Source organism: Monodon monoceros, unplaced genomic scaffold, assembly GCF_005190385.1.
Source record: "Monodon monoceros isolate NGI ecotype Baffin Bay Population unplaced genomic scaffold, NGI_Narwhal_1 Super_Scaffold_14, whole genome shotgun sequence".
Taxonomy (NCBI): domain Eukaryota; kingdom Metazoa; phylum Chordata; class Mammalia; order Artiodactyla; family Monodontidae; genus Monodon; species Monodon monoceros.
The window spans coordinates 76,004,499-76,019,697 of record NW_021703770.1 but is presented as its reverse complement, the minus strand read 5'-3'; the positions used below and the strand labels follow the sequence as shown (position 1 = coordinate 76,019,697).

At 48.7% G+C, this 15,199-nt stretch overlaps 1 protein-coding gene across 9 annotated transcripts in view; it reads right to left on the bottom strand.

Moving 5' to 3' along the window:
- The window catches only part of PRKDC (protein kinase, DNA-activated, catalytic subunit), a 150,002-nt gene that overhangs the window by 29,148 nt on the left and 105,655 nt on the right, over nucleotides 1–15,199 (bottom strand). For all 9 annotated transcript variants that reach the window (XR_003793604.1, XM_029223258.1, XM_029223263.1 and 6 more), the window contains 9 exons: nucleotides 14,853–14,965; nucleotides 12,907–13,038; nucleotides 10,960–11,139; nucleotides 8,398–8,603; nucleotides 6,393–6,531; nucleotides 5,387–5,575; nucleotides 4,594–4,818; nucleotides 3,724–3,832; nucleotides 2,226–2,337 (listed from right to left, as the gene is read on the bottom strand). Coding sequence is in view for 8 of the 9 variants with exons in the window: in XM_029223258.1 (XP_029079091.1) it covers nucleotides 2,226–2,337; nucleotides 3,724–3,832; nucleotides 4,594–4,818; nucleotides 5,387–5,575; nucleotides 6,393–6,531; nucleotides 8,398–8,603; nucleotides 10,960–11,139; nucleotides 12,907–13,038; nucleotides 14,853–14,965 (1,405 nt within the window). In the remaining variant the exon portion in view is untranslated. The remainder of the gene's footprint in view (nucleotides 1–2,225; nucleotides 2,338–3,723; nucleotides 3,833–4,593; nucleotides 4,819–5,386; nucleotides 5,576–6,392; nucleotides 6,532–8,397; nucleotides 8,604–10,959; nucleotides 11,140–12,906; nucleotides 13,039–14,852; nucleotides 14,966–15,199) is intronic.

The following is a 15,199-nucleotide window of genomic DNA, read 5'->3' as shown; positions in this document are numbered from 1 at the left end:
GCAGATGCTAAAATGTATATAAAAACGTAAGCAACCTAAAATAAACAAAGCAGTTTTCATAAAGGAAACAAAGTTGGAGAACTTACCCTATCTGACTTAAGACTTACTATAAAGCATCAGTAATGAAGACAGTGTGATATTGTGAACAGATATGCATATAAATCAAGGAACAGAACAGAGCATTCAAACACAGACCCACAGACATAACCGTCACTGACTTTCAGAAAAGGTGCCAAGGCAATTCAGTGATACAAAGTAAGACTTCTGAACAAATGGGACTAGACAACTAGCTATCCATATGGAAAAAGTGAACATGTATCCCTACCTCACACCATCTACAAGAATTATCTTCCACTTGGGGCTTCCCTGGTGGCGCAGTGGTTGAGAGTCCACCTGCCGATGCAGGGGACGCGGGTTCGTGCCCCGGTCCGGGAGGATCCCACATGCCGGCTGGGCCCGTGAGCCATGGCCGCTGGGCCTGCGCGTCCAGAGCCTGTGCTCCGCAACGGGAGAGGCCGCAATGGTGAGAGGCCCACGTACCACAAAAAAAAAAAAAAAAAAAAAAAAAAACTTCCACTGGATCATAGACCTAAATGTAAGAACTAAAACGACAACATTTCTAGAAGGAAACACAGGAGGATAATTTTGCAAGATGAGCCTGGAGGGACTTCCCTGGTGGCACAGTGGTTAAGAGCCCGTGCTCCCAATGCAGGGGGCTCGGGGTTTGATCCCTGGTCAGGGAACTAGATCCCACATGCATGATGCAACTAAGGAGCTGGAAAGCCACAACTAAGGAGCCCACCTGCCGCAATAAGACCCGGCACAAGGCTGGTCTGGGCTAAAGTCATCCACAGACACAGAGCACGGAGGAGTAGGTCTCATCAGAAGCAGGATACAGGCATGTCTCAAGGCATCTCCCACACTGCTTGTTAGTTGCAGAGGAAAAAACAGGGCTTGTACACCAGCAAGACCAGACATAGTATTAACCAGGCAATCAACACTGCTACCACCAGTAAAAGGCAGGTGGACACTCTGCGCTTCCAGATGTGAAACCGCAGGACAAACACTCCACTTCAGTGGCATTCTGGCTATGGGTATTTCACCTGAAGATAATCCTGAGGATACACAGCCAAACCCAAACTGAAGAAAATTCCCCAGAAGTGTCAGTGTTATGAGGACCTGTTCGAGATTAGGGGAGACCAAAAAGATACATCAATTAAATGTGTACATGACTCTGCACTGGATCCTGTCTTAAAAGACAAATTGCTTTAAAGGACGTTAATGGGACAACTGACAGAACTGAAATTGAGGCTGTAGATTAAAATGAAAACAGAGAAGTTACTACTGTACTGTGGTTCTAAGAATATACTCTTTTTCTTAGGAAAGGTACACCGATAAACAAAGAGGTAAAGAAATAGATGTATGCAACTTACCCTCAAATGGTTCCGAAAATAAATACATGTATGTGGAGAGAAAGAAAAAAATGCTAACGCGGCAACATGTTAAAAAATGTTAAAAAAAAAAAAAAGTATATCTGGGTAAAAGGTACACAGGAGAGTTCTACTTTTCTTGTAATCTTTTTTATAGGTAAGAACTTGTCTCAAAATAAAAAGTAAAAAAATTTGAAAAACAAAAAGGATAAAAAGTAAAATTTTAAAAAGCTGTAGTATCAGAGGAAACAGGGTCCAACGGCAAGAATGCCAAACATGGGATCACAGTCCTTCAGTCCTACTGACTGTGTGTTTTTGAATAAAATAACTCACAACCGCTCTGGCTCTATTACCTCTTCTCCGACACATATAGTTAATACCTGCCTAGGATTACCCAGGGCCGTTACAGGTGAGGAAAAGAATCTCAGACCTGGCGAAGTGATGAATACAGCACGTAACAGAGCTGGGAGGTAGGAGGTGGGAGTGTCAAAAATCCAGGTTATAATAACAGAATAACAAGAAGTTGTTAAGCAGTATCTTCTTTGCCGCCATGTCACTCGCCCACATTCAGCCCTGAGACAGGAGCAGAGGGGACGCCCCTGCCTTCTCTCCCCACCCAGCACGGAATGGACCAGGGCACAAAGACGCACGGAGAGTACTGCCAGAACAACCTCAGTGCAAACTGGCCCATGAGGCTCAGACCCCACATTTGTCTAAACCACAGTTTGGGAGAAAAGCTATTCTGGCAACTTCAAAAAAGAAACCACATTCAACTCAGAAGGCTCAGCATCTCACCGATTCGTGATGATGTCATCCCAGACGTTCATGGGGTCCATTTTAGCATCCGGATATCTACTTGTCCAGGTTTTTAGAAGCCTCTTAAGGGGAAGGTGAGATGACAAATTGCCTAAAAATAATATCAGAGTGTGACTATGTCCACGGCTCAGTGACCAGACCACCTTACAAAGCACAGCTGTCAAGTTTCTTGTCCAAATTTAAACGTTTTGTCTTATCTTTCACAACAGGAGCAAAAGCTACCATATTTTAAATATTCTGGCATTAAAACTCAATTTCTTCGGGCCATAGAGGGAAGACGAGGAAATAAACATACACAATCTTTACATTTAGCACAGGTCCACAATCCTCCATCCACGATTCCAAACTCTAAAAAGCACTGAAAACTGACATGTTTTTCACAGAGTTGCAGCCAATTTTCCTGTGTGCAAAATCTGATCTGAATCATCACAGGGCAACTTACAGTCTGTTTACGCCACTCGTGGGGACACCCACCCAGGCAGTGGACAGCCATCAGTCGTGGGCTGATGGGCCACTGCACACAAGGCCCAACCCAGTATGCACACTAGGTGGCTGGAGATAACCCCCAAACGACCTGGCCTCGAGGGCTTTGGTAAAGGGATTCATGATAATCCTCATGAAATTTAAATTTCACACTGCTAATGTTTAAAGCTTTGGTTTTCTTTCAGCTTAAATCACAGTCCTGAGCTCAAAATCTGGATCCTTCATGTATTAGCTTAGGCAAGTTATTTAATCTCTGATGCCCTACAAAACGAGAAGAAAGGATCTACATCTCATAAGGCAGTTATAAAAACTAGAAAATATAGAGAAAAGAGATCAACATAGCTCCTCCGATAATACATCATTTATAATAATGTACTTGAAACATCATTCTCCAGATTTAAAACAGAGAACAGTTAGGTAGATAGTTCTGAATACCAATTCTTATTAGTACTCTGAAAAGCCTCCAAAACTGAAATTCAGATTTACAGTCAAGACGTTACCTCTGACTCTGGGTGGCCCCCCATCAGCACCAGGATAAAACCTACTCGTCGGCGACAGAATGGCCTTCCAGGTCCGGGCATTGCCTCCCTCGGCCTCACCGTACCAGCTGGCACCCAGGACAGAAGCTCTGGCACCTCAGGGTCAGGCCGGTCCTCTGCGAGCTCCTCTCTCCCGACCACGCCCAACTCGGGGTCCTGCCGGCCGGGTGCTGTCACCCCAGTTTCTCATGGGGCCCTGGACCTGCCTCTGTCTCTGTGGGTGCCATGTGTCAGACCACTACTCCTTGGAAGCTTCTCCAGTGCCCAGAATTGCACTTGACCATGTTAAACACTTACTTCAACAATCCCAAATACATACATTTGTAGAATAAACCCAAGGCAGTTTCTAACCCATACAGTAAGAAACATGTACTATCACTAGGCAAAAAGATCAGAAGCCAAAACTCTTCCGAAATTATAAAAGAAAAACAAGGCAGGTATAAATTGAATGTTACCTTGTTTGCTAATAAAGCTGATGAACTCCTGGATTTCTATGAAAGTCTGCACAGACTGTAATTTGGTGAGTCTACTTCTGTGTAAGAGGACATCAATACTAGAATAATTCTGGAAAGAAGTTAGTTAGCACTGGTTACAAGTCAATTTACTGCATTAGATTTTAACACAGTTATCAACATGAAACAGCAGCTACCCTATAAACACATCAGTTACACAGGACGTCTCAGAGTGGTTAATAATTAGGTCATGGGAGCAATTAACAAACAGTGTAATTTTCTTTTTTAATTTAGGTTTTCAATTGCATTTCAGTTCAACAAAATCAATAAAAGTAATACAACCGGGTACTGCTGCCTCTATTTGCCACCAATTCTTAAAAATCACAACATCCTATAACGTAAAACTGCCAACTGCAGAAGCCAATCTTTCTTCTTCGATAAACTTCAAGTGCACTACTCAACCTCAAACACATCTGAAAAGTAGAGTAAAGACAGTGAACGTCCACATACGGCAACGACAGACGTTCACACACTCTACACAAGACACGGCTTTAACAACAGAACGAGCCGACACCAAAGGAGAACACAGAGCCGGGACTGGCGGGGCCTCTGCTCTCAGGTGCTCGTCCACAGTCAGAGAAAGGAAACCCCAAGGGGACACAAGACGTGGAACATTCTAAAACAGAGAAAGGCACCAAAAGGCCCCAGGACCAAGGCCGGTGTCCACGGGCCTCAGGGGAACCAGGACGCGGAGAGGGTGGGCCCGTCACGCGCTCGGTCAGGGGAGCCTGCTGCTGTGATTCCCACCCAGGAGTTTACCGATGTCAGAAAGGTCACAGAGATGGCACATTCCCGGCTGGGATGTCCTATTACCTGCAAAAACATCTGAATGCAGTTTCTGATGTAATACTCGGCCCTGTCGACGTCATCTTGCAGGAGGTAGAGGAGACTCAGCTCCTGGCTGTAGCGGAGCTCGAGCAGGGCCCTCCGCAGCTCCGAGGTCACCGCCTCATCCACGAAGGTCAGCAGGGTCTGGTCACCCTCCCCACGGAGCAGGGACTTGAGCCTGCTGCGGATCATGTGTGGCAGGCAGGTCTCCTGAGGAGCAAGAATCGAATCACCATGGCATCTCTGGTGTCATTTTACAGGTCCAGGTGCCAAAGTGATGGTGCTTAATGCTTCAAATGTTAAAGCACCTAAGGCTACAATTTTTAAAACAAGTTCATCTAAAGTGGTTCATTTTATAACCACAAAATACATAGGAACACGGTCTACAGAAAATGGCAACTACTTGTAGCTGAAAGACAACTGGATGTCTGGTACAAAGACAGGGACCTCCAGGCACGGCCGAGGACAGCAGTGCGGACGGGCCAGGCGGGCCCAGCGAGACTGCAACGCCGCGCAGACACAACAGGAAATGTTCTCCCGGTGGTCACGCCAGGGATGCTGATGTTCATTTTTAAAGGCCTCCGCTTACTCTGAAAGGCTGAGCTAAAAGCGGTGAGCAGTTTATTATGCAGTTTGGGGGGTGTCTGGTCGTATAAATACCCTACTGCTGCACAACTGCTGCCCTGTTTTTGAACACTTCTAAACAACTTGACTAATGAGAGCACACCTGACCATCTAAAACATTTATTTCCGTGGCCTCAGAAATGACCCCACACACCTGACAGAAGGGTTCACTCCACATCCTGCTGAGATCTGGGGCGCCCTCGCCGTCAGCACTGGCCGTGGAGCAGTACGCCAGCGATTTCCAGTCGGCAAGCTGGTTGTAACACTCGAGGGATGCAAGTTCCCAGAAGTCCTTCTCGGCTTCCGCGGGCTCACCGTCTGCCCACTCTTGTCTATTGAGGGCCTGGTAAGATTATTTTACAAAGTTGCGAACAGTACAAATGAAAACATTTGCACTGTAGGCTGTGTAACATTCGTACTAAGAACAACCATTTTCAGATTTATGACAAGAGGAGAAAAAAGGGAAAACAGAGTAACTTGAGTGGAATCTAATCGTCAAATGAGTATTAAAAACCCCAGCCAAGAGGGAACCACGTCTCTGGGAAACTTAACAATGAAGCCAGTGAATAAGCTGAAGACTTTAAATGACCCATAATTTGATGTAAATACTGTAGATTATTTACTACTTACAGAGTTCTCAGAATGAAAATTAGAAAATAAGACGTTTACAGAAAATTACAGAAGATTCCACCACCTGGATCTCTCGCAGAGGCCGCAGACCCGAACTCCAAGTATGTACCTGCTACACATCCACACTCGGCCACCGGTAGCTCAAACACAAACCTGAACTTCAGTCATGTTCCCAAAACCAACTCTTACCTACCTCTTTATAAATTTTTTACTTCCTGAACGAACACAATCTACTCAAATGGAAATTACATAATAATACCAGATACTGAAGTAACATCTTACAATTTTATCGTACTTGGTAAAACATGCTTTCTTTTATTCAGTGACGTTTTCTTAAAAAGAGTAAGGGATAACAATACTTAGCTCACATGCGGTTATTATGAAGCCATTTTCTGATGCTAATCTTTGTGTAAATTCTAAGGAATAAAAGCTGAAATACTTGAAGCTCTAAATTCTAAAGCTAACAATTTTTCCATTCAGAGAACAAAAGTGTTTAAGCAACTAACACACTTGGTAGAGATCAACTTTACCTCGTTATACAGCCGCGCAGCTTCAGAATAATCACTTCTCGCTTCTGCTAGTAACGCGTCCTGTGTGATCTGCTTTGTTCCTATCTCACTGCTGAAAATACCACGGAGGGTGTCATACTCTCCAATCGACCTGTACAGCCTATAAAACAAACCAAAAGAAAAAAAAAAAGTCCAAATCAATGAATGCCCCAGTATTTTTTAAGTCTTTACTCTAATGAAATGATATTAAATCAAGATGTCATACGTTATAATTAACCAAAAAAGATACGTTATTCTTGTTTTGTAAAAATATGAAATCTTAAAAATTTTGAAGTTACCATTAAGTTTTACTACTTTAGCCGTACTGAAGGCAGAAGTTATTCTACAGCGCATTTAAAGTAAAATCTGAAAATTATAGGTTTACAATGCGTAAGTTGACTCATTAAATGAGCCTGTTCTGTGTTAATTCATTGCTGAGACACTGCTCTTATCTGTGGTAACCTATCTGGAATCCTTGTCTAGTCCTAAAATTTGGAATGTAGTTAAGAACCCCAAAGCAGGTGAATTAGTCCTGGTCCTAGAGATGACACGTTTTACTCCACGTTCTATGGCCTTCTCGATTCTACTGACAGCCTGGACACGGGCTAGAGCATTCATCTCTGCCGTTAACACAAACCTGCTGGTCCGTCAGCCAAGCTCCCCCTTTAAGGTAGTCTCAAGTGTTCAGTAAGTTCGTTCCCTTCTCTCTAGAGACTTCTTCCCACTTTCTGAGTCCCCACACAAATGCCCTCTCTTCCTAACCCTGCAGTCGCCTGACCACCGAGCTGAGGACCACTTCCCTCCTGGTCTTCCTGAGTTTGGTGCTTCCCTGGGTATGAAATTTCATGTGTTTATTACATCAAAAAAGCCCCACGGGTTCTCTTTCAGAGCCCACTGACTCCAAATTTAGACCAAAAAAATCTAATAGCTATAGCTCTCTTACTGCCCTGCTCATGGGGAGTTAAAGGTAACAAATCAGAGGCAGAGGTAGGGAGGTGGGAAAATAGCCCACGGCCCAGGAGTCCAAGAGGAGACGAAGCTACAAGCATTCTCCAGGAATTCAGAAAACACACCAGCCTTAGGTCCACCCTACACTGGCCCCCGGTCCCTGGACCACATACGCTGTACCGTGGTCAAAACAATGATGTAGGACTTCCCTGGTAGTCCAGTGGCAAAGACCCCGTGCTCCCAATGACCAGGGGCCCGTGTTCGACCCCTGGTCCGGGAACTAGATCCCACATGCATGTCGCAACTAAGAGCGGGTTCGCATGCCACAACTAAAGATCCCGCACACTACAACGAAGACCCGGCACAGCCAAATGAACAATTAAAAATAAATAAATATTTAAAAAAATTCTGTTTGAAAGGAATGCACAAACATAATATAAAAAGTGTGAGGAAGCATTAATAAAGCTAGAAAAAAAAATGTTTAAAAGTTTAGGCCCTTAAAAGCTGTGTGCTTCGTTTATCCAGACAACACCCAAGACCTGAGACTCTGCCCCCCCTGAAACTCCCAAGCGCACAAGGCGTCACTACTGCCCATGGCCATGCCAGACACAAGAGGGTAAGGACGCCCGCGGGCAGAAGCAGCCCCCGCAGAGGCCCTTCCTCCCGCCCAGGGTGCTGCCCGCGCCACTGGCGGTGTCTAACCCGCGCTGTGCTGCTGCCGGCACCTGGCGCAGCGCCTCGCTACCCACCACGGCACTTAGTTCAGAGAGACAGGAGCGACCATGCAACAGTGGCGAGGCAACAACCCCCGCTCTCACTTCCACTCTTACACCCAGAACCCGAAGACCTAAAAACCAGTGTTACAGAAAAGAAGCGCAAGTGAAATTTCACCCGAATCCAGCATCCTCAGAATTAGGCACTGGCTTTCTTATGATAAAGCCTCACGTAACCGAAACAGAATTTGTTTTTCCCAAATAAACGAAGTAACTGTATCAGATATATCGGCCTCGGCCCCAGCGGGGTCGGGGCCCAGGCGTACCTGGCGAGCTCCATCCATCTGCCGACGGTGGCGGGGAGGCCGGGCCTGCCCCGAGCGCGCTTGGCAGGAGGCTCCTGGGGTAGCAGGTGCAGCAGCGCTTCCTCCAGCAGGTGGATGGCCCCCGGCTGCTGCAGGCCCGCCAAGCCGGCGCTGCCGACCACGGCCGGGTCCAGGCTCAGCAGGTCGGCGTGTCGGCAGCTGACCTCCTGCAAAGACAGACACGGCGGCCCTCTAGCCCACGGCTCCCCAGCCACCTCTGCCAGCGAGGACCTCGTTCTGCTAAGCACGAAGGTCTGACGTTCGTGGTGGAGAAAGCACAAGCTCCTCTGTGTGATTCTGTTAAGCCTTCCCCCCACTTGCTCAGAGGAGGAAATGATCTCTCCTTACTGCACACTTCCAATCCAGGATTAATTCAGAGCAACAAAGCCACTAGTGGACAGTGAGGGTTTTACACATTTGCTGTATGTCCAGACCACAACCGCAGTTTCCCGGAACGTATACCCTGGAGAGACGAGGAGAGCATCTGAGACACAAAGATCGCACACCCAGTCACTGCAGAGTAGGTGCGCTCACCCCCACTACCTGGCAGCCTCCTCACGTCTCCCCACCCCGGGGGCTCACGTGCTCAGCAACAGGGAATGGAGGGCTTCGGGAATTATCATGTTGACCTTTACTTTGTAACTCTCAATTTGAGAGTTCTGTATATGCAAAAATAACGAAAAGTGAGCCCCAAACCAATAGAGAGAACAGTATGGCTAGTAGGACAGCATCTCATGACGACAGACCTGCGTCTGCATGGACATCTGGAAGGGCACCTGCCTCCTGCCCTGCGAAGCTGCTGGGCCCGGAACCCTCGCTGAGACTGACCAGCTACCACCGAGCCAACTTGCATTCAACACCAGGGGTCTTGGAAGAACACAGATTCTCCAAAGCAAGCAAACAGACAAAAATGCTTGTCACTCTTAGCAGGAGCTAGTGGCACAGGAAAGAAAATCCAAACAAAATTCTATTTCCATGAACAACACAGCAGGACTTCCCTGCTGGCGCAGTGGTTAAGAATCCGCCTGCCAATGCAGGGGACACGGGTTCGAGCCCTGGTCCGGGAGGATCCCACATGCTGCGGAGCAACTAAGCCCGTGCACCACAACTACTCAGCCTGCGCTCTAGAGCCCGTGAGCCACAACTACTGAAGCCTGTGTGCTCCAGGGCCTGCATGCTGCAACTACTGAAGCCTGCATGCCTACAGCCTGTGCTCCGCAACAAGAGAAGCCACTGCAATGAGAAGCCCATGCACCACAACTACTGAGCCTGCGCTCTAGAGCCTGCACGCCACAACTACCGAGCCCGCGCACCACAACTACTGAGCCCATGCACCACAACTACTGAAGCCCGCGCACCTAGAGCCCGTGCTCCACAACAAGAGAAGCCACCGCAATGAGAAGCCCGTGCACCTCAACCAAGAGTAGCTCCCCGCTCACCGCAACTTGAGAAAGCCCGCACGCAGCATCAAAGAACCAACGCAGCAAAAAATAAATAAAATTAAATCTTTAAAAAACAAAATCGCTTCGGGGTAAAATGTAAAGAGAAACTTATTTTGAAATACCGGCTGATTCAATATAACTTCTCAAGCCTTGTCTTTGGCATCACCAGGAGAAAACCAATGAAGGAATTCTACTTGTAAATTATAAACCAATAAAAATAGAGTATATAAAAAGAAACTGTATTAACAGTTTCACGCTACAACAAAAAAGTACCAAGTAAGAATACTAAGTACTTCATCTCCGGAATTATTACCCAATCAGTTTGCAAACCAAAGCTACTGATAAATAACACTAAAGAATGTAATTTTTAAATTACTCCAGGGAGGTAACTAGTTACAAAAATACTGAAATGAATCCAATGGATTTTCTATTAGGGACTTTTGTAACGATCCATGGTTTGAACGGCAAAGAAAACATTTCTTACATGAAAGAGTAATCTTCCAGTAAGTGTGTTTAGTGCGTACAAAAGTCCGTCTACACTAGTTCTCTGCTCGAAGAGCACAGCCTTCAAAGCCTTCTCTGAGGGCGGCCTCACAGCGCCCAGAACAGTGCACAGCCCACCCCGGCCGAGAGGCGGCCTGCCGACCTGCCTCTCCTCAGCCTGCACCACCCCGGGCTTCTGCATCACTCGGCCCTCGTGCCCTTCCGCCTCTGCCTGTTTACCGCCTGGCCCGAGCCCGCCTGTGCCTCCGTCCCCTGCCCACAGCCAGGCATGGGCTGCACCCACGTCCCCAGAGGCCAGCAGGAGGACTGGACGCCGCGCGACACGCAGGTGCGAGCAGAACACTGAGGGGACTGGCTGGTTTAAGACCTGAGCAATTTTATATCAAGTTTGATTTCATCACTCCATCATATATAAGTTTTTTTTTTTTAATACAAATAAATTGCATCTAACCATCTGGGAAGAAGCGGCCCCATCACAGGACATGTGCTGTTAAAACCCTCATTTCAACTAAGAAGCCAACGGAGTCGCTAGATGCCGGCGTGTGAAGGGCGGGAGACAGTGCGCGTGCGGCCTCACCTGGATACAGGACACAAACGGAGGGAAGAAGAGGAAGGTGGTGCTGAGCAAGTGAGTGAAGTCCTGCAGCAGCTTCTGGGTGGCGCCACGCCTCTCAGACGCGGTCCTGTGCTTGTCCATCTCCTTCAGGATCCCGGAGCACAGGCTGCTGAAGAGCTGCTTCGCGATGAGCGGATCCCTCTGCAGGACATTCCGGAGGAGCACAGACTGGGGTGACTCACCCACAGCACCGGAGCCGAACTCAAACACACAAGCTGCTGCCCACACGGCCACACCGACAGCCGCAGCCGTCGACGGGGAGGGTTCGGACTTAACCCAGCACATCTGTTTGACACGTGTCTTATAAAAGGCACGACGGCACAGATTCCGGACCCAGAGTACAGACTCAGAAGCTGGCTCAAGTCCTGCGTGAGTCTGGACCTGCGGGTCCCTGCCCCGGGCCAGGGGGACACAGGGCCGTCCCTGGGGACTGACAGCAGCCTGGAGACATTGGAAAACAGCCCTGAGCTTAGACGAGAGGCCAGAGCCCCGTCACCGTGGCCATTTAATCCCTTGATGCCAGCAGAAGCCGCCTCCGTCCTGCGTGGTGGGTGGCCAGGCTGACGGACACAGCCCATCCCTCCCGCTGTCCCCGGGCACAGACCCCAGTGCTGAGAACGGCTCCCAGCAGGCAGCGTCTACATTTTTAAAATGAAGGCATGAAAGCAAGAATAAATAAAATTTTTAAATTATTTTGTTTGGTAAAAGCTGTGTCTGAATAAAAACTGTAATTTGATTTTTTTTATTTTATGTTGTTCATTACTCTATTTTAGGTAATGTATTTGTCTTATAAAAAGTCATAATGGTTCTTATATAAAATTTTAGAAAATACGCATCAGGAAACAAGAAGAAAATAAATATTGCCCGTCATTACACTCCACGGAGACGGTTACTGCCAGGTGGGCCTCTCACTCTGCTACGTGGGGTCCACTTAGTCTGTCAGGGGGCTTCCACGTCTACACCCACTGACTCTTGTGTACAAATTCCTTCCTCTACACGTGAATCTGCACGTGGGACAAGCGGCCCAAAACCTCACACACACACACAACAGTGCCGCAGGGGATGTGGTGGGACTCGCGCGTCTGCAATCTGGTCACACTGGGGGCTCACTCAGGTGCTCCGGTGACGTGAGCCGTCCCCACAGAGGGAAGCTGGGGGAGGGGACACAGGACTTGGGCTATTTTTGCAAATTCCTGTCACTCTGTAATTATTTAAACAAAAATCTTACCAAGCAGTAATGGGCTACACAGACATAATCCATTACTATCATCAACATTAGTACTGCCAGTTAAGTGCCATAAAATATAAGGCATCATGTTTCAGCACCTATAGCATAGTCATATATTACATGATATATATGATACCCTTCGATTATAAACAGTACTTCAATTAAAGTCAAAGAAACCTTAATCAGACTTTGCAGGGATAAATATCCTGCTTCTGTCAGAGAATTCAGTGAGAAAACTTCCCTCACTCCCAGTACACTTATCCCCTAATGACTGAGAAAAGTACTCCCCATCCCCGGCTAATAAGACAATTACCAGAGAAGGATACTGATCCCACTGTCGCTCTCTCGATCCTCCCCCGAAAGAGCTCTCTTGATCCTCCCCCGAAAGAGGATTTTGTATAATCAATGATTTAAGTGACTTAGCAACTTACACACTGTTTCATTCTCACTGACATTACTGGTGAGAAAAACAGACTCAGTGTGTGACTGGCACACAGAGACACTGGGCCCAGAGCAAAGTGTCTCGATGGTACCCCGTGTCAGGGTCTCACAGAGCTAGGAAGCGGCAGAGCCATGACTCGGGACAAGGCCCTTCACTGAGCCCACCGTGTGGGACAAATCAGCACCTCTGCCCTGCACAGAGGCAGCCCTGTGAGCATGAGATGGGTTCCAGCACCGACCTGGGCCACAGCCTGCAAGGGGGTGATCAGGCTGCTGTGCGGAATCTGGATGTCAGGAAGGTCTCCACGACGGTAACTTCTGTACAGGACGACGTGGGCCTCGCGCTTCATTTTTAACTCACTCTTCATCTCCTATAGTCGTTAGCAACGGAGGAGGATTAGAATGCTCAGTTAAGAATACCAGTAGCCGGCTTCCCTGGTGGCGCAGTGGTTGAGAGTCCGCCTGCCGATGCAGGGGACACGGGTTCGTGCCCCGGTCCGGGAAGATCCCACATGCCGCAGAGCGGCTGGGCCCGTGAGCCATGGCCGCTGAGCCTGCATGTCCGGAGCCTGTGCTCCACAACGGGAGAGGCCACAGCAGTGAGAGGCCCGCGTACCGCAAGAAAAAAAAAAAAAAGAATACCAGTAGCGTGTGAGCTATGAAACTGTCAGCGCCCACCACTAACAGAAAAGTGAATCAGGGACTTCCCTGGCGGTCCAGCGGTTAAGACTTTGCCTTCCAATGCAGGGGGTGCGGGTTCGATCCCTGGTCCCACATGCCTCGTGGCCAAAAAACCAAAACAGAAGCAATATTGTAATGAATTCAATAAAGACCTTAAAAATGGTCCTCATCAAAAAATCTCTTGCAAAAAAAAAAAAGTGAATCAATGACAATTTCTAACCAAGACAGTTTAGTCACTACGCTTTACCAGTCTGGCAAATGATAAATCCGGAACAAAAACCACTGTCAGATGAACAGTGAAGATTATTTAAATATTTATTACAAAGAAATCTGAGTTTCTCTGAAATCAGAGAACTTGATTTAAAACTTTTTAAAGCCATAAACGAGAGGCTGTGTTTCCAGTCTGACAAACCTCGCGATGAGCCCCACCCTGCCGGCCCTGCTCTCCCCACGCGGGGCCCATGCGACGCTGCCAGGAATGCACCTCTGCAGCTGCTCCCTCCGCAGGGACCGTCTCTGCGGAGCCCCCCACCCCGGCCTCTTTAACAGGCTCCCCAGCATGCTCATCTCCTGGTTTCCAGCGCTGCCCCTGCTTTCTGTCTGCTGTACACACCGGACCACAGCTCTGCCATCAAAAACTCAGGTGACACGCCCCCAGCTGGCGAGCGCGGGTCATCCCCACCCTCTCCCTGAGACCCTCGGGGGTCAGCCCAGTGCCTATGCCCCCAAGCCCGCTCCTGGCTCCCCAGAAGCCCAGGCAGGATTCAGACTGAACGAGGGGCTCGCAGCTCAAACGCCTCGGGTGGAATGGGGTTGGCGACAGGCCTGAAGTGTTGCATTAGTTGCGCTGGTTGCCACAGTTACAGGGATGAGAGGGAGGTGAAAGCACGTTTTCTTTCCACAGGAGACCCAGGGGAACCATTCGACCACCCCATGCTCAAATTTGGAAGTTAAGTGGCTGAGGATTTAAGCTGAGTTAGAACAAGACAGGGCTTTCACTCACAATCTGGCCCTGTAACAGCTGGGCATCATCACTGATCTGTATCTCGCACTGGAGCCAGGGCTACACAAACTCTCCCGTCACGTCCACATTTTGAGGAACGTCCAGCCACCGGTTCGTGCCACACGCGTGGCTGCAGCGGGCAGCTCAGCCCCAGCCCTTCTCCTCGCCCACCCCCGTGGCACCTCCAGCAGCACACCCCCCGCTCACAACGGCTTGCTGGTCCCGAGCTGTGTCAGGGCTCCGGCCTCGGCGTCGAGAGGGGCTGAAGCTGGGAGGCGGGACCCCAGGGGGAAGGGCGGTCTCGTCTCCACCGTGTGGAGAAAGCCCGTCTGTCCAGAGAGAGCAGCCCCCGAGGGGAGGGCGGACCGGAGCAGCTCAGGGGACCCCCAGTGGGCTGCCGCCACAGTCGGACTCTAGACCGACAGGGAGCCTGTGTCCTCGGCACACGTCCTCTGACAGACAACAGCCATTTCTGATCAAATGCTAGAAAGAGACACAAACCTTCTCTCGCTTTTGCTCAGCCACACCTTTCCTGGCATAAATCAAACTCAGTTTTTCTCGGTCCTTTAGAAACCGTCTGCGTAATCGCAATATTTCTGCCCGATTGTCTGGACCTGAAGAACAGAAAACAGGCTGGTTATTCGCGGCCGACTTTGTCCTCCTCCCCAGAATCCCTGACACAAAAGCGAGGCTGTCTCTGAGCTCCATCTTTTACCTCCCCTTAGTTTTGTTCTCAAAACAAAGCCGCACAGGAAACCGCTGACCACTTCGGGAAGCTGGCGAACAACAAGTCGTGCCACCTCGGTGCCGACCGAGGGCCGTGCGGAGAGAACCGGCAGAGGCCAGAC